A 21285-nucleotide genomic window follows, 5' to 3' on the forward strand; every position below is an offset into this window, starting at 1 on the left:
CAAACTGCCCACTGCCTCTGCGTACAAGTTGACCGATTTCTCAGAAACCCTGAAACATACGGAGAAGCGGTGTTCCGGTTTGTTAGTAGCGCCTGGATGCGTGCCCTTATTCATTATCATGTTTTCATGTTTCCCCCCTGCCGATGCCCCTGCCCCGGACCAGATACAACATCTCTGTGCAACAAATGGCACGGCCGCGTTAGAATGCGGACCCTTTGGTTTTTAGGGTACGAGCAGACTCTTGGCCTCTTTCTTGTCGTGTTTCTTGAGACGCTGCGGAATTTAACACCGGAGCAAAGTGCCAAGAGCGGAGTCGATTCGAAGAGGTGAAACAGGATACTAGCATGTATACTGTATCTGCCTCTGATTAGCGCCAAATGACTGATTCTAGGTCGATATTTTTCACACTGTAATTATTAACCTTATTAAAAATACAGTCCGGAACCTATAGCACCACGTGTTCCTAATTAAAATATATTTAATCAGTCACAGTTATACTGTATGTTCCTTTTAGTTCATAACAATATAATTAAATGCCTGGATACTAAGGTCTGCTAATAGAGGTGTGAATCACCAGGGATCTCCGATATAATATTATAATGATGACTGGATGCCAATTAGATTTTTATTAGATTTGTTAAAAATGTTATTTCAATATACTTTTTGAAATAGATTTTGTATAATTGTAAACACTTTGTTCCACTGTATATTACGCACTACTGTACATCACTGTGCTACCTGTCTCTAGTTGATTCTTTTTAAATTTCCTTTAGATACAATAATCTACGGAGATAAACAGTAACATGACGTGTGGATTTGTGAAAAACCAAAACTGAATATCTGTAGCCTAGGCGTTTATAAACATACATGGTATAAAAAGAGAATAAAGCTGGGATTTTGGATGGATGGAGATGATTATTACAGCTTAATCATTCTACTGCATAGGTAAAACGTGTTGGAATAGACATCAAACATTATTGTGGTAAAAATCTAAACAATCTAAATACATATATAATTTTAAATCACATATATAATTTTTATGCACAAGTTATAATAATTGCTTTTCTTTTACATTTTTATGGTAGTTCTAGTAACATACAGTGGAGTGTAAAAGCTATAATTGTACTTGCTATTACCTCTAACCTAAATGGCATGCGATTTTTTCCAAGGATTTAACATATTGCTTGTTTTGCTCTCACTGTTTTCACAGACGACTGGCGGGAAACGATTTGACGGACATCCCTAAAGATGCTTTTGATGGCCTTGTCAATCTCAAAACTCTGTGAGTGAGCCTTACTGCTTTATTATAGTTCACATATTTGCCTGTGAGTATTTATTGTTGAAGCAGGACTATTTGAAGTTTCTTTAACAATAAACTAATATTAAGTGGCAAGATTTTACATGACCCCAACCCTAATCCTCCTAATTAGAACCTCCGTTTCAATTAATATAATTATACAGTATGTTCAGAAAATATGGTATGTACTTTCAATCCTCAAATAAATTTATTTTACTTTTATATTCAATATTTATTCTAAAAAAAAAATTTAAAGGCCAAGTTTAAGGAAATATTTTGTCACAATGATCAAACAAGTTGGACCATATACTTTTCATCCAAAGAGATATTTTTTTTCTTCAATAAATAAATCTGATTCACAGTAACATCAGTGAAACACTAGAATCATCAAACAATAATTGAGCATAATTAATAATATGACATAAATACAAGTCACCCCTAACTACATAACTGGTGTCCCAAAAAAAAGTTTTATTTTAAAATACATTTGACAATTAGAAATTGCTCCTGGGTCATAGGTCACTATATGAAGAGCACTGGACAAATTTAAAAGCTATGTCAGATGTCTCTCTTCAGTTGTTTAGAAAAGTCATCATTTATTTTGCAATTTTAATGCAAAGCGTTTAAATCCACCATTAGTGTTACTTCTTTTATAATTATAACTTGAAAAAAATCGACATACAAACAAACTACATCTAATAATTTGACTTTGACGTAATTGAAAACTGTAATTAAAGATTGTGGTCTTTACATTTTGTAAATAGTTATGATTTTATCTGTAAATTGTCATTGTTGTTACCATGATTAATTTATATATATATATATATATATATAAATGCATTAAGCTCAATTTTTTATATTTGTGACCCAAATTTCACCTTTTCTGTAAAATGATGCAACCTTAACACAGGTGTGTTGTAATTTAGTTGTAATAATGTTGCGATAACCTTCACCATTGGGACATAGTTTTAGTTTTTTTTCACTTAAAAAATATATAAAATATGAGATGATATAGTGTTGAATGACGACTCAAACACAAACCAACTAAATTTCAACCTTTATTAGCAGCATTAACATCCATTTCCACAACGTCCGTCCACATCCATGGTCCCTTAAGTTTCTGAAAGGGTGTAAAATGCCAATCAAAGATTTACTGTATGTGTATCTCATGCATCTCTATGTGTTGTAATGTTACTTCTCTGTTTTATTTTCTTTAAGAAATATTTACATGACGTGCATCTTAGCTTCCAAATTACTCTATGTACGCTTTCACAGGACAGATCTCAGATGTCAAGTGTTTTGTTTTTAACCACTTTGGCTGCTTTCCATTTTAATATTTCTAAATTGCTGCTGTGCAGAAATTGCAGATCAAACAAACTTTAATCAAGGTAAACAGAACAAATATGCCAGGAGCTGCCAGGAGTCCGGTGATGAGCAAACAACGTCACCCAGGGCAGGATCAGAGTGAAATGAAACAGAAAACCAGAATCGGATCACACCAGGGAATCGACACAGAATAAAATCAGGCCCGGTTTAGACTCGACGATAAATAGCACAAAGCTGATACTTTGGTGTGACAAATGAGAGTCTTTAAATACTGTGTGTGCAGGTGTGTGTGATCAGTGAGCAGGTGTGTTGAACCCAATGTGCTGGGAGAACTGCAATGCATTAATGGGAACTGTAGTTAGGTGGCAATTCTGGAGCATCCATGACCCATGATGCATCACCAGTTAAGATGTACACAGCCCTTCATAACCCAAACATCCATTAATGATTATACATCAGTTAGTGTTTATGAGTTTCTGTGTGTAGATGCGCGCGCACACACACACACACACACACACACACAGATATGTTAAGTTTCATTTCGTCTGATGTGTGTTAATTATTCAGAACTTTAAATAGGGCATTAAACTAAATTCATGGTAGCAAATGGGTTTTAGTTTAGTCAGGGTGAGGTGGTGCATTTTACTTCCTTTTGTTTTTTCATTTGAATGGGTTTAAAGACCAGTTCACAAACAAACAAACCATTTTCCCTCAGTGTAGCAAATCAATTTTTCATTGGGTTTTTTTAACTGATGCCAAAATACCTGCTGCTGTGTCTGAAACATAATTAATGCACTTTATAGCTTACAGGCATTGCAAAAATATTGAAATTCATTTTCATAAAAATGAAAACATAGCTGCACACTCAACTTGAATGTGGAATGATGTGACTTGCCTTCTACACTCAACAAAAATATAAATACAACACCTTTGTTTCTGCTCCGATTTTTCATGAGATGGACTTAAAGATCTAAAATTCATTCCAGATACACAATATTACCATTTCTCTCAAACATTGTTCACAAATCAGTCTAAATGTGTGATAGTGAGCACTTCTGCTTTGCTGAAATAATCCATCCCACCTCACAGGTGTGCCACATCAAGATGCTGATCTGACATCATGACTAGTGCACAGGTGTACCTTATACTGCCCACGATAAAAGGCCACCCTGGAATGTGCAGTTTTGTCTCACAGCAAAATGCCACAGATGCCACAAGCATTGAGGAAGCGTGCAATTGGCATGCTGACAGCAGGAATGTCAACCAGACCTGTTGCTCGTGCATTGAATGTTCATTTCTCCACCATAAGCCGTCTCCAAAGGCGTTTCAGAGAATATGGCAGTACATCCAACCGGCCTCACAACCGCAGACCACGTGTAACCACACCAGCTCAGGACCTCCACATCCAGCAGGTTCACCTCCAAGATCGTCTGAGACCAGCCACTCAGACAGCTGCTGAAACAATTGGTTTGCATAACCAAACAATTTCTGCACAAACTGTCAGAAACCGTCTCAGGGAAGCTCAACTGCATGCTCGTCGTCCTCATCGGGGTCTTGACCTGACTCCAGCTCGTCGCCGTAACAGACTTGAGTGGGCAAACGCTCACATTCGATGGCGTCTGGCACGTTGGAGAGGTGTTCTCTTCACGGATGAATCTCGATTTACATTGTTCAGGGCAGATGGCAGACAGCGTGTGTGGCATCATGTGGGTGAGCGCTTTGCTGATGTCAATGTTGTGGATCGAGTGGCCCATGGTGGTGGTGGGGTTATGGTATGGGCAGGCATCTGTTATGGATGAAGAACACAGGTACATTTTATTGATGGCATTTTAAATGCACAGAGATACCGTGATGAGATCCTGAGGCCCATTGTTGTGCCATACTGTACATCCATGAACATCACCTCATGTTTCAGCAAGATAATGCACGGCCCCATGTTGCAAGGATCTGTACACAGTTGTTGGAAGCTGAAAATGTCCCAGTTCTTGCATGGCCAGCATACTCACCGGACATGTCACCCGTTGAGCATGTTTGGGATGTGCTTGACCGGCGTATACGACAGCGTGTACCAGTTCCCACTAATATCCAACAACTCCAAACACAGCTATTGAAGAGGAGTGGACCAACATTCCACAGGCCACAATTGACAATCTGATGAACTCTATGCGAGAAGATGTGTTGCACTGCATGAGGCAAATGGTGGTCACACCAGATACTGACCGGTTCTGAGTACCCAGACCCCCAATAAAGCAAAAAACTGCACATTCCAGGGTGGCCTTTTATTGTGGGCAGTATAAGGTACACCTTTGTTGAGTGTATATTAAAGTACTGCACAATATAGACTCCATTACGAGTGATGTATTTTCGCCATACTGGAACCATACTCAAGCCATACTCGAATCCTGTTTGAACGTCTCCTTTGTCCCAGTCGATGGTCTCTCACTCTCATTACAGAATGTTTATGGAGATAATACCATTGGCAACCTCAACGAGCACAGATAAATGAAGAAATATAAAGAAGGGACAACGCAGTTGGAGATCATTCAAAGGAGATTTTTAAATGGCTTGGAATGCAGCCTATGTTGAGTAGTACCTTTGTCTAGAGAAAAAGTTATTCTACCAACATGTGCAGTTTCAGGATAAAGTTTTAAATTAAATATGTTGCCATCCAATAAATAAAAGTTTTATAGTGACACTTTTTTAGATCTTAATTATATGTGTGTTCTGCTGTTTAGAATAGTTTTTTTTCACTGTTATAAATAGTGAAAAAAAAAATACATTGGTACCTCAGCATACGAATGTCCTGCCGCCTTAAGCGAATAATTAATACATTTTTCCTCTGCGTATAAATGAGCTAAACCGAGCGGCGGCTAAGTTGCGCGTATTTCTGGGAGCCGTTCGAAACTAGTTTGTGTCAGTAGAAAGCAAGTGACGCAAGTTTACAGATTTTTTTCTGGGCTTATGTATTTTTTGCATTTTACGCAAGGTTTAGTAAAGACATAACACCATGGGAACATTCTTGGGACCGTGTTAGCAAGAAGAAAAGGGAGCCACTTTCAGTTTATTTATTGAAGCAGCCGGTACAAAAAGGAATAATAAGTTAAGGTTAAATGAGGTTTTAATTAATTAATTAATGGCCGATTTTGATTTCCATAATCGGCCCCCAAAAACCCTAATCGGAGCACCCCTAGGCTAAACCCACTGTGTGGAATCTTTCCTGTTGGTTTAAGGCGCTTTGGTCTGGGATGCACCAAGGTTTGTGTAGTATATGGAAAATGCAGTGCGTTTTCATGTGTAGCAAAATGGATAGTAACTAACGACAATATCCTGAGTATGGCCAGCTCTGCTATCTTTTCGAAATCTGTTTTTTTTTTTTACCTACTCTAGACCCCGATGCCCTCTTTATTCCTTTTTCTCTCACATTCCCTCACAGAATGCTCCAAAACAACCAGCTTCGGGAGGTCCCCAGAGAGGCCTTTAAGAGCCTACAGAACCTTCACTCCCTGTGAGTACATCAGAGCACGCATATGGCTTAATGTCTTTCAGACACACTCTTTCTCCTTTCTCCTCTCTTCTTGTTTTGGTTACAGATTGACCCCCTCTGTGCCAAGGCTCTGTTAATTATCATATGAAACAGAAGGTTGGGGGGGGGGGACTAAGCAGAAAGTGACACAAAAGAGCGGACCTTTAGACTTCTCCAAATGAATTCAGTCCTCACGAGGCCTCAACTTTGATCAGTAAAAAAAAAGAAGAAGAAGAAGAAGAAGGAGAAAGCGGAGTACAGGAGGCGGGAAGAAGATTATCTTTCAGTGTGTTAAAATGTGCTAGAACCCATCTGCTGTCTTTATCTCTTTCTCATCAGCTTCTTCGCTCTCAAATACATGCAAACTGTCAGCCTGAGATCACATGAATCCATAAGCACTGTTCTGTACAGCGCTCTGCCTGGCAAAGGGAACAGGGTGCTCATTGTTTGAGAGTATGTTGTCTCTTTGGGTATCTTTGGTAATAGTTGTCAGGGAAGAGAAAAAAAATGCTTCCTTTCTTTGGCCTTTGTTTTCATAGTGGTCGGAATGAGGTGAGCAGAACTGCAGTAATGGAGCGCAGATCGGCTATCTAGTTTCAGCTAATTTCACAGCGGAGATTTCGTCATCCGTTAAAATGATTGAATCTTTAGGAGTAATGGCTTGCGATGTCCGCCTGCTGCGGTTATTACTTGAACAAACTCAGTTTAACAAGAAAAGGTTAACGACCTAAAGGATGCACAGTATAATAAAAGTATCGCACCAAATCACCGCTTTCCGAACGTACAGTACACTGCTTGTTCTTACCTGTAACTTATTACAGTATTATCATGTTTCAGATAATGATATCCAGCTTACAGTATCTACATCCTCAATCAAACCAAATAGTGTTCCCTATCTGCAAAGCTTTGTCAGGTTGACTGGAGGAACTGGAAGCCATTTTTGTTAAATTAAAGTGGATTTGCAGTGACTCATAGATAATTACATTTATGGCTGTTCATGCAACAAGTTTTTGTTAATTTGCGTCCTGTTGGATGTTTATTTCGATGCTTGCCATCTATTCATTCAGATATAAATGGGGGAAATGAACTGAGAGGAAAAAGGTTATCAGCCTATAATTTTGTTTTACCCCTTTAATTCAGGTTAGAACAACCCAGCGAAGTTGACTTTGATAAGGTGACATTGAGATAACGTCAAATGAACATCCCAAACACAACGTTGCAAATACAACCTCGAAACAACTAAATTGTAACCTTTATTTGCAGCATTTATGCAGAACAACATCCAGTTGCACAATGTCCGACCAAATTCATGGTCCCTCAAGTTTTTTACAGGGTGCGCAGAATTCCAATCAAATACAGGAAGGACACAACAGTTTTCCCACACACAGCGTACGGATCTCATGGCATGAATCCCTTACTGTTGTATGTTACCTTTTCATTTCATTTTCCTTAGAAATATTACAATGAGGTCCATCTTAGTTCCTTAAGTTACTTTACTGTCATATGGTCATTGAAGTGCCCAATGTTACAAAGTGTCCAGTGGTGTGCCCAATGTTATATAGTGTCCAGTGGTGTGCAGAATGTTATGTAGTGTCCAGTAATGTGCCCAATGTTATATAGTGTCCAGTAATGTGCCCAATGTTATATAGTGTCCAGTAATGTGCCCAATGTTATGTAGTGTCCAGTGGTGTGCCCAATGTTATGTAGTGTCTAGTGGTGTGCCCAATGTTATGTAGTGTCCAGTGGTATGCCCAATGTTATGTAGTGTCCAGTAATGTACCCAATGTTATGTAGTGTCCAGTGGTGTGCCCAATGTTATGTAGTGTCCAGTAATGTGCCCAATGTTATGTAGTGTCCAGTGGTGTGCCCAATGTTATGTAGTGTCCAGTAATGTGCCCAATGTTATGTAGTGTCCAGTAATGTGCCCAATGTTATGTAGTGTCCAGTGGTGTGCCCAATGTTATGTAGTGTCCAGTAATGTGCCCAATGTTATGTAGTGTCCAGTGGTATGCCCAATGTTATGTAGTGTCCAGTAATATGCCCAATGTTATGTAGTGTCCAGTGGTATGCCAAATGTTATGTAGTGTCCAGTAATGTACCCAATGTTATGTAGTGTCCAGTGGTGTGCCCAATGTTATGTAGTGTCCAGTGGTGTGCCCAATGTTATGTAGTGTCCAGTAATGTGCCCAATGTTATGTAGTGTCCAGTGGTATGCCCAATGTTATGTAGTGTCCAGTAATGTACCCAATGTTATGTAGTGTCCAGTGGTATGCCCAATGTTATGTAGTGTCCAGTGGAGAGGAGTTAATATTGAGTCCAGTTTCATTATTGGAGGTTCAGGTACAAAACTGTTTGTGGGAAAACTATTAGGCGACTGCAGTCACAAGTCATGGGTCAGGACCATCTTCATGGTCAAGTGGAGATCTCCATGCATCAAGATCTTTAACCAGAACCGGGTCACCAAAATCAGTCAGACAGGTCCGGAGCACACTGGCTCACTGGCAGCTCAGGAGCGTTATGTGCAGCTCGACAGAGAGAGACGGAGAAAGAGAGAGAGAAAGAGAGAGAGAGAGCAGTTAGGTATGGTCACAGTCACATGAAGTATAGAGTGAATGTATATATGGTGCAGACTCCACCAGCAGGGCTAATTATGACAGCAAAACAGAGCATGGAGGAAACACAGACATGAGGGCTCCCTCTCTGGGAAGTAAAGCACTTAGTAACCTTACCGTCAAAAACAGGAGTGATCAATGAAAGTGGGGTAGACAGCATCCAAACATACCAGTTTGTACAAATCTATTCACAAAAGGCTTGGCTAAATAAATAGGTTTTCAGCCTGGACATAAACAATGAGACTGCCAAGCTACATAGTTAGGAGAAATTTAGTGGAGCCTAAATGGCTATTGGCATGTTTTTGGAGAACATGGTAGAAGTCCATGAGGGGAACAAGCAAAGAAACTCCACACAGACAGCAACAAGAGCTACAAGAGCCATCCATAAGAGAAATCTCACTTTAGTTTAAAGTATAATGGGGAGACACAAAGTGTATGTCCAGTGTCTTCTCTATTACATTATATTCCATTAAAGCCATCGCAAGCACATACACTTCTGCTTAATTTACTTAATTTAACCTGTTATTTTAAAACATAACCAGTCAAATTCACTAGTCATTTATTCCTCCAGACGTTTGGACGCAAACCATATCTCAAGAGTACCGCAAGACTGTTTCGAAGGACTGTCCTCTTTGCGCCACTTGTGGCTGGATGACAACGCTCTGACCGAGGTACCAGTCGATGCCCTGCGTCCCCTCTCTTCCCTGCAGGCCATGACCTTCGCCCTTAACAAGATCACCCACATCCCGGACCGAGCTTTCGCCAATCTTTCCAATCTGGTGGTTCTGTAAGTGCTTCCTAAAATCCTGTTTTTGCACCGCATGTAACAGCATGGAAAAGAAAAATACACACTCCACCCATTGCATACAATTTCACCAGTTTAAGTCCACCGGTTAAAAATAGCAGCTTCATCATACCATTTCGTTCCGCATTACTGTGCTCGTTCTGGAGTCAGTTTAATTAGACTTGGTAAAAAAACAAGGTGTTTTTATAGTCGAGATTTTAGTCTAGAATGACATCAGGCACAATAAAAGAACGTGGAAAACACTGGGGGGGCTTTTTTTTTTTTTTTTTTTTTGATCCAGTCAGCTTTCAGCTCACCAGGCGGCGAGGGGTGTGTTTTTCTGACTGCTCTCTTTTGCTGTCTCACTGCAGGCATCTCAATAACAACAGAGTGCTGTCCCTGGGAAAACAGAGCTTTGATGGACTACAGAGCCTGGAGACTTTGTGAGTCCACCTCTCATTAACATTCAGCAAAAGTTCCGCTGTCCCATTTCCCTCTCTCTATTCTCCGTCCATCTCGTTTAGTTTCTTCTTCTCAGATAAAGAAGATAAGGGGTTTCAGCTCAGTGAAGAAAGCCTTTAGTTGCCCTCCTGGGGAATATTTTACTTGCGAACCTGGAATTGTTTGTGTGTTAGGGAAAGGGGGTAGTGTAGGAGGTGAAAAAAGTTTCGCACATTCCAGGCAAATTATACTTAATCCACAAGTCTTGCGGTATGTCTAAAAATGGAAAGTGTGATAATGCAATCTTTGAGTTAGAATTAAGTCTACTGCTCCAGACTGCTTTATCGAATAGTTTTCATCAGATATACGCTGATGACACTCCATTACTTTTGCCAATTTGCCAAAAACAAACAACAAAACATACTGTAAAAAAACATGACAGTATAACATATCACGTACATTCATTGGCTGGTTCATTAGACAAACCTTGCTAATACTGGGTTGGACCCCCTTTTGCATCCATAATTGCCTCAATTCTTTATGGCATAGATTCATCAAAGCACTGGAAGCATTCTTTAGATATTTTGGTCATGATAGCATCTCAGAATAGAAATCAGTAACTGCAGATTTGTCAACTGCAAATCTTCCATCCATGAGAGTAGCATCATCCATGCATCCATGATGCAAATATTCAGTCCACCTCATCCCAAAGGGGCTCCATTTGATTGAGATCTGGTGACTGTGGAGGTTATTATTACTCATTGTCAGAGTTGAAATGACCTTATCTTTGTGACATGCCAATGTATCGCAGCAACACGCAGCATCCTAAAATCAAAATCTGATCTGATCAAAACCCCCGTCTTCTGTTGCAAGGGATTTGAACTATAACAGTCTGGAGGAGTTCCCCATGGCTATCAGAACCTTGAGGACTTTAAAAGAGTTGTAAGTGTCCACATTGTCTCTTTCCTCATACTATCCGTACCTCTTATTTTCACAACTTTCACAACTGCTTTTTTCGTTTTGCAGGGGATTTCACAACAACAACATCAAATCCATCCCTGAGCATGCCTTCATTGGAAACCCCTCTCTCTTAACAATGTAGGTCTCTATACTGTACAGTATGTGTTCATTAATCTTCAGTGCCAATATGATTACACTATAAGTAAGTGCATTTAGCATTGAAATTATAAACGCCTCAAATTCAGATTTTATAGATAGTAACTCATTATGTCGAATACAAATCACTCATTACTTTTTAAGATAAGTGCTGAATTTAAGTCTGCACCTACATCCTCATCATCTCAATATTTGAAGAGATCAGCGAGAATATGACTTTAGTTCCTGCGTAAAATGTATCAAAAAGTTTTAAGATTAGCTCTGTTTACAAGCTCTGCTTTTTTCCGGTGTACATTCTCCCTCAGATGCCTTAAAACCTTTATTAAACTATATAAACCCAATGTTTTTTTTATTTGTTTCTTTTAATATTTTTTATTTTTTATTTATTTTTTTTTTTTGACAGATTCTTCTACGACAACCCTATTCAATTCGTTGGCCAGTCTGCTTTCCAGCACTTGCCGGAGCTCAGAACACTGTGAGCCAAGCTGAATCCATCAATCTTGATTTTCTTCATGATTACGTTACAGCAGCAACTTCAACCACAATGAGACTCTTACATCCATTTTTACCCCTGTTGCGTTTAGGTCTTTAAATGGAGCAGCAGATATCACGCAGTTCCCGGATCTCACAGGCACACATAGTCTGGAGAGGCTGTGAGTTTCCTCTGTCCTATGACACCATACTCTTAAATACACAGTTTACAGTAGCACCTTTTATGAATTACTACAAAATCATGGGATAACTACATGAGCAAATACACTGTGTAGTGTCCAGTTCATTTTTTTTTAAATGAACAGGGTTTTAAATATTGCTACACACAACACACATTATACATCACTACCTTAAAGTATTGCTCTTGTTGCTTAAACTATATCCAGTGTCGTTTAAAAAAATTGAAATATCCTAAGAAATTAATAAATCTAAATGTATACATATATAATGAGGAAATAAATTAATAAGTAATTAATTAAATGTAGTTTAACAAACAGCCTTTTTCATTTTAATTTTGATTATTATGGCTAGCATAGCTCATAAAAATCATAAATATCTCAAAATATTAAAATATTTAATTTCCGGTTTGAGTACTATGATATTACTGTGCATGATTAGCTATTCAACTGTCCTGACCTAAACCCATAAAGAATCCATGGAGTATTATCAAGAGGAAGTTGAGAAACACCTGACCCAACAATACAGACGAGCTGAAGGCTGCTATCAAAGCAACCTGGTCTTCAATAACGCCTCCACAGTGCCACAGGCTGATCATGTCATGTCAGATTGATCCAGTAATTCATGTTAAAGGAGCCCTGACCTAGTACCATGTACCAAGTGCATAAAACGATTTTATCTGAATTCCTGTATTGTAAAAAAAAATTATGTTAGGAAATATTCTAATATTTTGAGATACTGTATTTTAAATTTATAATCATCTAAATTAAAACCAAAAGGCTGGAAATATTTAACTTTATTAAATATTATATCTAAATGTAATTAATCTAGAATATATGAGATTTTTAATTTATGAAAGAAAATTAACTTTTTCATGATATTCAGTTTTTAGTTTTACATTTACTGTCTATTTTTCTTGGTTTTGGTCTTCCATCTCCAAAAATAATGTGGGTCAATGTGTTGATTACTCTGCCTTGCTCAAGTGTTCTGGAAAAGATTTGAGTTTCCCCACTGACCTAAGAAGTATATAGTGCTTCCTGAAGAGGAAGATGAACAGTGGGTTTGAAAAGTATTTAGATCGCTTACAATTTTTGGTCTTGTTGGGTTCCAGTTGAGTGCGAGTGGTGTTTTATGGCTGAGTATATAGAGATAAGCTACTTTTAAATACAACTAAAGGTTTCTGAAAGAATTAGGAAATTAAAGTTGTTTTAGAAAGGTTGGACTTTCTAAAGCTTAAAGAAAGCATTACATCTAAAAGATAAAAACAATGTGCTGCTCATTATCTGGTTAATACCATCTCTATGGTGAGGGCTAGGGTTAGGGTTAGGGTTAGCCCATGGTGGTGGCAGCATCATACCATAGGCGAGCTTCTCAGCAACAGGGTCAAAGAGACTGTTCGGAATTGATAAAAGGAGGAATCCAGACTAATGTTAAAATGTGTTTAAGGAAAGCATCTTGGATTTAGGATTAGTCTCTGAATGTCCTTGAGTGGCCCAAATAAGGTGTAGACTTGCACCCATAAAACTTTTCTGTAGAGACCTAAAGACGACAGGTCACAGGAAGGACATGAAGCTGTAAATTCTGTCAACATGCTTTTGAATGAAGGATTATGTTTATCTATTAAAATGAAAATAAAACTGATTTTTATTAAATCTATTTCTAATAGATTTCGAATACTTTCCAGACCAACTATTTACATACCGTCTAACTGCTCCGAGTCCACTGGGATTGGCTCCAGGCCTCCTATGATGATGATTTACTAAATAAGCAGTACAAAGAATGATTAAGAGAGATAAGCGAGTTTACTTGGAATTAATTGCTGTACTCATCTCTGTGCTTAGCGCTATCACAGGTGCAAGAATCACCTCTCTACCGAGCTCAGTGTGTGAGCAGCTTCCCAACCTGCAGATACTGTAAGTGCCTCAATATCTACTGTTCATAAACCACTACACAGTACATAATATTTTAAGAAATATCCATCGATGAGGCAAGAAACTATGACAGATGCTTAATTCAGAGACATCTTACTTTCTAGAGATCTTTCCTACAACCTAATCCATTCTCTGCCAAGTCTCCAAGGCTGCAAGAAGATTCAAAAGATGTGAGTTATGAATCGAACTGCATACACTATATTTTTTAAGCTGATATGATCGGCAGTAACATAACGCTGTAACAATAACTGATGCTTGTCTTTACTGACCAGCGATCTCCATCATAACCAGATCCACGAGCTGAAAGCAGACACGTTTCGAGGCTTGCCTTTACTCAAGTCCCTGTGAGTATTAGTTACTTCTGCAGTAATGCAAAAAAATTGCTGACATCCTGTATCACCAACAAGTGGAAAAATCCTACATAATCCGTCCACTAATTGATTTTTGTTTTTTATTGTCAATTTTTGATTTTGTTGTAGTGGCCTGGCCTGGAATAAGCTGTGCTCTGTCGACCCGCTCTCCTTCGCTGAGCTGCCAGCTCTCACCAAACTGTGAGTTCCAGCAAAATCTTTAGTAATGAGCCATGGCCAAGAGCATACTGAGTCATGAACATAATTCAAGTGCTAACATTACGTTTTCAGATAACCCCAGAATAATTGGCACCCTCGGTGGTGATAAAAATGTTAGTGGTTAATTTGGGTAATCTTTTAATATCACCCTGAGAAATGTCACATATTATCGAAGTTGATTATTCTAAGAAAGTAATTTTAGAAAAAACACATTTTTAAAGAAACTACATTTCACATGCTCTAACCTTGGTGAGCACTTTCTATTTCACTGTAGAAGCACAGAGTGTTGTATTAGGTTTTACAAGTTTGTAAAATACAGAGCATGAAATACCTATTTATATCTATAGATCCTCCAGGGTCCTAGGTTCCCTCTTGTGGATTCCTTTAGATTATTCCACAGGTTATCAGAAGGGTTTCAGATCAGGGGAACTGTTAAAAGCTTGTAGTAAAGGATCATTATCCCACTGGAAGATCTGCAGTAACCATGAGCCAGTTTCTCAGTCATCCATCTGAAAGTAGAATCAGGTCAACTGGACTAATTCAGTAGAAACGTTTCACTGCTTCTCCAAGTATCTACAGTCTTAGTTAAGTTGGAAAGTTCCTCATATTTACGTAAGTCATCCAAAGTCAAATGATCCTCACCTACCACCCCTTCATTTGAGGATGAAAATGTACGAATATTGGACAAAGAGGATAGATGGTCCGATAGAGGGTTGAAAGAAGCCAACTATATGTAGTTGGAAAATCCTTCTCCCTACAGAGGTGAAGGTGTTCTATTTTTCATGATGCCCTTCATCTATCCCAAAGAAGATCAAGACTTCTTTACATCTCCACCAAGAAAGCCACACTTAAGGACTACCCTTACTTTTTCCGGTTATTACACCTTAACGACTCTTTCTAATTTCTATCTGTTGTCTATACCCTATTTACTAATGATCCTCCCTCCTATTCTTACCTTCCCTATTGTTCACATAACAGTCCTTTTCAGATGCAGTAGGGGAGGATCCTTGAAGGACTTGATTACAAAGAACTTTTCAACTTACCTTAGACTGAAGATGCTACTTGGATGAGTCGTTAAAGGTTTCTTACTAAACTATGAAGTCCAGTTGACATGACTCAACTTCCAGACATGAGCCAGTTGTAACCTGTTGAAGGATCTAGCCAAATATTCAATGAAATATTTCTTGTAGTTCATTGGGGTCCATAATGCCCTGTATCTTAATAAGGTTCCCAAGGAAAACAGGAGTAAAAACAGAAACAGGACAGATCCTCCACCATGTTGTACTTTTTCTACAATGCCTCTCTGATCAGCTTCATCACTGAGTGCAGGGTGTGATCGCTCAATATATCTATTTCATTGTGCCACCTGCCTTCAAAGGAAACGCAACACGTGGATCACTGTCTGACATCTTGTGTCTGCGTTATCATTCTCTGGCATCTGTTATCATAACACTTTTCTTCTATCTGCAACTCCTCCTAAACCATTCATGAAAATTTGACCAAACATTCACAGAACATTCTTTGGGCAGGCAACACATTTCTTCCTCAGAAGATTCATTTGTGTGTTACTTCCTCTTTCAAATTGGTTTATTACATTTTTGGAGTTTAAACTGCTTAATTTTTTAGCCCTTGCAGTGAATATGATCTTCATTTGAACCTTTTCTAAGTTCTACTGGTCACAAATGTGCCATAAATGTCTGTTTGGAAAGTACCGATGAATAAAGTGCCATTGCCCAAGATAAAATGCTGTATTTGGATAATTTCTCTTCTTTACAGTGACCTGACTTCCAATCACCTCTCATCTTTACCTGTGGTTGAGATGCACGTGTTGACTCACCTGAAACTGGCTGGAAACATAGACCTCCAAGAGCTAATTCCAGTGGAGAGATTCCCCAGACTGAGGTCAATACATGTCAAATAAATACACATAGACTTCATGTATATTTTGCATTTGATGAGCTTGCATTAGTATTTACCCCCTTTGACTTTTCCCACATTTTCTAATGGTACAACCTGGAACTGACATGGACGTAACTTGGGTTAAACAAACAGTATTGTTAACATAGTTGTTGGCCAAAAGCCTACATGTAATCTGGCAGACCCTGTTGAACTTTGTACAAAAAAATAGCAAACTAGCAGAATGTGCAGACTTAAAGCTGTAATAGCAGCCAAAGATGGTTATTGGTCCAGGAGATACATTAGGTGTGCTTTTTTTTTGTTTAACAATTGAATTAAGGTGGCACGGTGGTATACGTTGTTGCTTCACACTTCCAGGGTCGAGGGTTTGATTCCTGCCTCAGGTCAGTGTGTGTGGAGATTGCATATTCTCCTTATGCTAGTTGGGTTTCCTCCCACAGTTCAAAGACATGCAGATTAGGTTTCCAAATTGTCCATACTGTGTGTGCCCTGTGATAGATTGGCACTCTGTCCAGGATGTACCCCATCTCATTCCCAAAAGTCTCCTAGGATAGGCTGCAGGCCCCTGTGACCATGCACAAGATAAGCAGTATGGAACATGAATAAACAAACTACTGTAAAGCTACTTCATGTGAACTTTTACAGGTACAGGGCTGGGTGGCTACTGGTTCTGTTCTACTATAGTGACCTTCTAACCTTCATGCAATATTTGGGACTGAAATCTGGACACTAGCATGTAGGTTAGCAAAAGGCTAGTCAGCTAACATCTGTAAAAGAGATAACGTTATGGATAACGCCTTCAATACAGGGATTAGTATGGCCGGTGTTATGGAATTATCCAAGTACTATTTCTGTATTTTAACTTTTTATATTAACTCTAAAGCCAATACTTCTATAAACTAATGTAAAAGTAGAAAAAGCTCACAGTTTAAGTAGCCATATTGAATTGATGTCACTTTGAAATGAAGGATGAATCTGGTAGTTGAAGTTGAAATTCTAAGTTCCAGACTGTTTGGTGTGGTTTTTATCAGTTGTGAAAACACGTGGGGAAGCAGGATTAATCTTAGTGTCGCAGTAGAGGAAAATCACATCTTTTCAGGTGCTAGATATACAGTGGTACCTCAAAATACGTGGAGAATGCTGCGTATTTAATCCGTTCTGGAGGCGAGTTCTTTACGCAAAATTTCGTATTGTGAAACACATTTTCCCATAGGAAATAGTTTAAATGCAGATAATCTGTTTTAGCCACCCAAAAATATTACCAACATGACTAATTTCCATGATGCATTTTCGCTAAAGGGGAAAATTTGCAAGGCTGGGCGTTCATATGCTGAGATACCACTGTAGTGTTTCTAATGGTAAAAATCCTGCTTAAGTCCATTTCAAGTCCAGATTGTTCCAGGTTGTGAATAGTTAAACAATGCAGTGTGTGGAAGCACAAATGTTATTTATTTTTGCACATATGAACAGGATGTTTTGAAGGATAAAATTAAGAGACTGGGGGAAGGGTAATTTCTCTTGAAATTTCTACTGCTTGAAAGTCCGTGGATAACGGTATTCTAGATCTTCTTCTCAGACAGAACCAATCTAACCTAGGCTTCCCTTCACATTTATAGGGTCATGGAGATGCCCTATGCATTTCAGTGCTGTGCTTTTCTGACCTGCGAGAAACACATGATTAGTTGGGAAAAGGAGAAGAACAGCAGCAATGACGTAAGAAGGAAAGACGGTGTCGCCTCCAGCACAGGTGTGTACACTTTAGCTTATTGTTTACACAGTTTATAAAGTGTAAAGAGTTAGCTTCTGATGTGGATTTCCAGAGTATTCCATTCTTCCAGACTTCTCTTCCCTGCAGGCATGTTTGGTTGTCAAAACTCTTTGGTGACGTTAATTCGGCAGTGTTACAGATGTTGGGACAACATTGGTATTACTGTAGGTTGTTTGACATTGGAATGATGTTGACTATATGATGAAGGGATAATGTTGAACAAATACAACACAATGTTCCAAAATCAACTTCAAAACCAAATTAATGCCGAACCAATGGCCTGAGCAGGCCTCGAACAGGGTTTTTACCACTGGACTACTTAGAAACATGCAGTTGTGCCCGTCCCAATCTCCGGTCAGAATCCTGAACCCTGTTATAAACCTAAGGGACCATGGATGGGGACTGACATCATGTAAATGGATGTTAATCGGCATGAATGCTCCAAATAAAGATTACTTTTTCATTATTTTGAGGTTGCACCATTGTGTGGGTTGTTTATTCAATGTTATCTCCATTTCATTTTATCAAGAATATTTTAACTACAGCATTGTCCTGACGGTTGAGTAGAACCAGCCAAAACATGATGATAAAGGCTATTTTCCTACACGTGCTTTATAAAAACAGTAAGAAAGTACAAGCTGATTTGATGACGTTTCTTTTTTTTTCTAAAAGGAGACCATGAATTTGAGGATCTTTTCCCTGACCCTGAAGACGATTCTGTTTTACACCACTCAATCCAGTGCTCCCCATCACCAGGTAACAAAAGAACATCTAATCCAAACACAGTTTCTTTTCTGATTTCCATCCTAAACGTTTCTTCTATTTCTTTTATCCAGGCCCATTTCAGCCATGTCTTTATTTGTTCGAGAGCTGGCTCATCCGTTGTGGAGTTTGGATCGTTGCCGTCATGTCCCTGATTAGTAATGCTATGGTCATGGTGTCTGTCTTTCTTTCTCCAACATTTTTGTCTCCCGTGAAGCTGCTGGTGGGCTTGTTAGCGCTGGTTAACAGCCTGACAGGACTGTGCAGTGGAGTTATGGCTCTTGTAGATGCCCTCACCTTTGGGAGCTTTGCAAAATATGGCGCAAACTGGGAAAGCAGTGCAAGCTGTAAGCTCACTGGATTCGTGATGGTCTTTGCATCCGAAACGAGCGTCTTCCTGTTGACCGTGGCCGCTGTGGAAAGAAGTTTTTCTGTCCATAATGGGAAAGCAGCATTGGATTATAGAGCCTCAAAAGCGATGGTTAAGCTAGCAGTGCCATTTTGCTTCATCTTGGGTTTGGGGGTAACATCGCTACCTCTCCTACACGTTACTGATTACGGAACATCATCGCTCTGCCTTCCTGTTCCCCTTGGAGAAAACTCTGGTTTGGGCTTGATGGTGGTCCAAGTCCTGGTCAACTCTTTATGCTACCTGGTCATGACCGTAACCTACACGTGTCTGTATTGCAGCTTAGAGAAAGGCGAGCACGACAAGCTCTGGGACTGCTCCATGATCCGCCACGTGGCCTGGCTTCTTTTCGCCAATTGTGTCCTTAACTTCCCTGTAGCATTCCTGTCGTTTTCTGCCCTGTTGAAAATCTCCGCCGTGGGTCCGGATGTGATCAAATCAGTGCTCCTGGTGGTGGTACCCTTACCTGCGTGTCTTAACCCTTTGCTTTATGTGCTCTTTAACCCCCATTTCAAAGAGGACCTGGGACTCTTGCTCAGACACACTGGGGTGACGCTGCTGAGGAACCAGCACCTGAGCCTGGCCTCGCTTGACTCAGACGATGCCGAGAAACAGTCATGTGACTCCACGCAAGCTTTGGTCTCTTTCACCAGTTTGAACAAACAACCGACGTGTTTGGCACAGGATCCCAAGCCACATCATTTCACTGTGCATTGTGTGTGCACGTCTTAAAGCTGTGTGTCATCTTAAAAATGCAAGACTTTTCTAAGAATTATTTTACACACGGCCCAGTGTGTAAGACAAACCCAGTCAGCGTTACATCTGTTAGTGTGAACGCATAAATATGTGCTTTATGTTGGGTGCACATAGACAAGACTTCAGTATCGCTGTGTGTGTTGGTCGAGTAAACATGAGGAGAATACTGATGTCTGATGCTTTCTTCAGACGTGGTGGCACGGTCTTTACTGCCATTAAAGGGGCAAATGGGGCAATCCATGACTTTTTAGCTGTGTACCAAGCAGAAGCATAAATGCAGTAACATTGTTACCTTATATTTGCATAATATTTTACCTCTCTTTGGGTTGTATTTCCATATTTTGTGAACCTTGAGATAATCAGATGTAAAATACACAGTAATACTTGGTTAAACCTAAAAGCTTAATAATACAGTTACTTTACATGTTATGTAATATTATACCATCCTATAGACACTGAAGATGGTGGGTCCGTGTGTGGTGTATTTTTCTTTTTTGACCTATTCAAAGGTTAATGTATAAAACATGTAATTTTTGATGGTTGACAAGACAGTTAAGACGATTATTTTCAACTAGCAACACACACTTACAAGCCTGTATGCTGTTTCCATTTCACTTTGTGTTGTAGTGTTCCATGCTTGCTGTTTAATGTGTTACAGAAACAACATTTTAGATAATTAATGAAGGATTAAGCAACTTTTAATTGTTATACCACGATTTTAAATAGCACTTGTTTAAGACTTCAGATCTTCGTTTTTAATCAATTAATCAACGTATTTGTTTACTAAATGCCTTGTCCTCCTGTGAATGTATTTATGTAACATTAAATAGAGAATTTTAATTGGATATATGGATTGCTAAATTGATACGTACACTACCAGTCAAAAGTTTGGAAACACCTTCTAATTTCATGGTCTTCCTGATTTTTCTTTTATCTACATTGTAAAAAAAATACATTGCTCAAGGTGTCCAATCTATGCAATAATCTTCTTTGAACAGTTGATATTGAGATGTGTCTACTAATAGGGGAGGAGGTAGCTCAGCGGTTAAGGCATTGAATTAGTGTTTGGATGGTCCCAAGTTCAAACCCCACCACCACCAAGTTGCCACTGTTGGGCCCTTCAGCAAGGCCCTTAACTGACACCTGCTCAAATGTGTAAAGAGATAAAAATATAAGTTTTGGTCTTGCTTTCCTGGTAAAGTCTTCATTAGAACCAGTATCATCATGGTGCTTGATTGGTTTTGCGAATGCACTTGACACAATACTGTTCTTGCAATAACTGTTCCAGAACAGCTGACCTTCTTGTCTTAAAATAACTCCTGCTTGTTATTGTTGTTGTTACTTAATTACCAAGTGCCATATGTCTTATTTCAGAGTTTTAAAAATAACCCAGTATTTTTCTAGA

The 21285-nt window shown here is 39.1% G+C and overlaps 1 protein-coding gene across 1 annotated transcript in view; it reads left to right on the forward strand.

Moving 5' to 3' along the window:
- The window catches only part of LOC128534274 (leucine-rich repeat-containing G-protein coupled receptor 5-like), a 31457-nt gene extending 10672 nt beyond the window's left edge, over positions 1–20785 (forward strand). The window contains exons 3-18 of the mRNA XM_053508642.1: positions 1211–1282; positions 6057–6128; positions 9330–9545; positions 9914–9985; positions 10857–10925; positions 11010–11081; positions 11503–11574; positions 11684–11752; positions 13610–13681; positions 13804–13869; positions 13972–14043; positions 14179–14250; positions 16045–16170; positions 17802–17932; positions 18626–18709; positions 18790–20785. Of these exons, the coding sequence (XP_053364617.1) occupies positions 1211–1282; positions 6057–6128; positions 9330–9545; positions 9914–9985; positions 10857–10925; positions 11010–11081; positions 11503–11574; positions 11684–11752; positions 13610–13681; positions 13804–13869; positions 13972–14043; positions 14179–14250; positions 16045–16170; positions 17802–17932; positions 18626–18709; positions 18790–19856 (2404 nt within the window). The 3' untranslated portion in view covers positions 19857–20785. The remainder of the gene's footprint in view (positions 1–1210; positions 1283–6056; positions 6129–9329; positions 9546–9913; positions 9986–10856; positions 10926–11009; positions 11082–11502; positions 11575–11683; positions 11753–13609; positions 13682–13803; positions 13870–13971; positions 14044–14178; positions 14251–16044; positions 16171–17801; positions 17933–18625; positions 18710–18789) is intronic.
- The last annotated feature ends 500 nt before the right edge of the window (positions 20786–21285 follow it).

Source organism: Clarias gariepinus, chromosome 12 (assembly GCF_024256425.1).
Source record: "Clarias gariepinus isolate MV-2021 ecotype Netherlands chromosome 12, CGAR_prim_01v2, whole genome shotgun sequence".
In the NCBI taxonomy this organism is placed as follows: Eukaryota; Metazoa; Chordata; class Actinopteri; order Siluriformes; family Clariidae; genus Clarias; species Clarias gariepinus.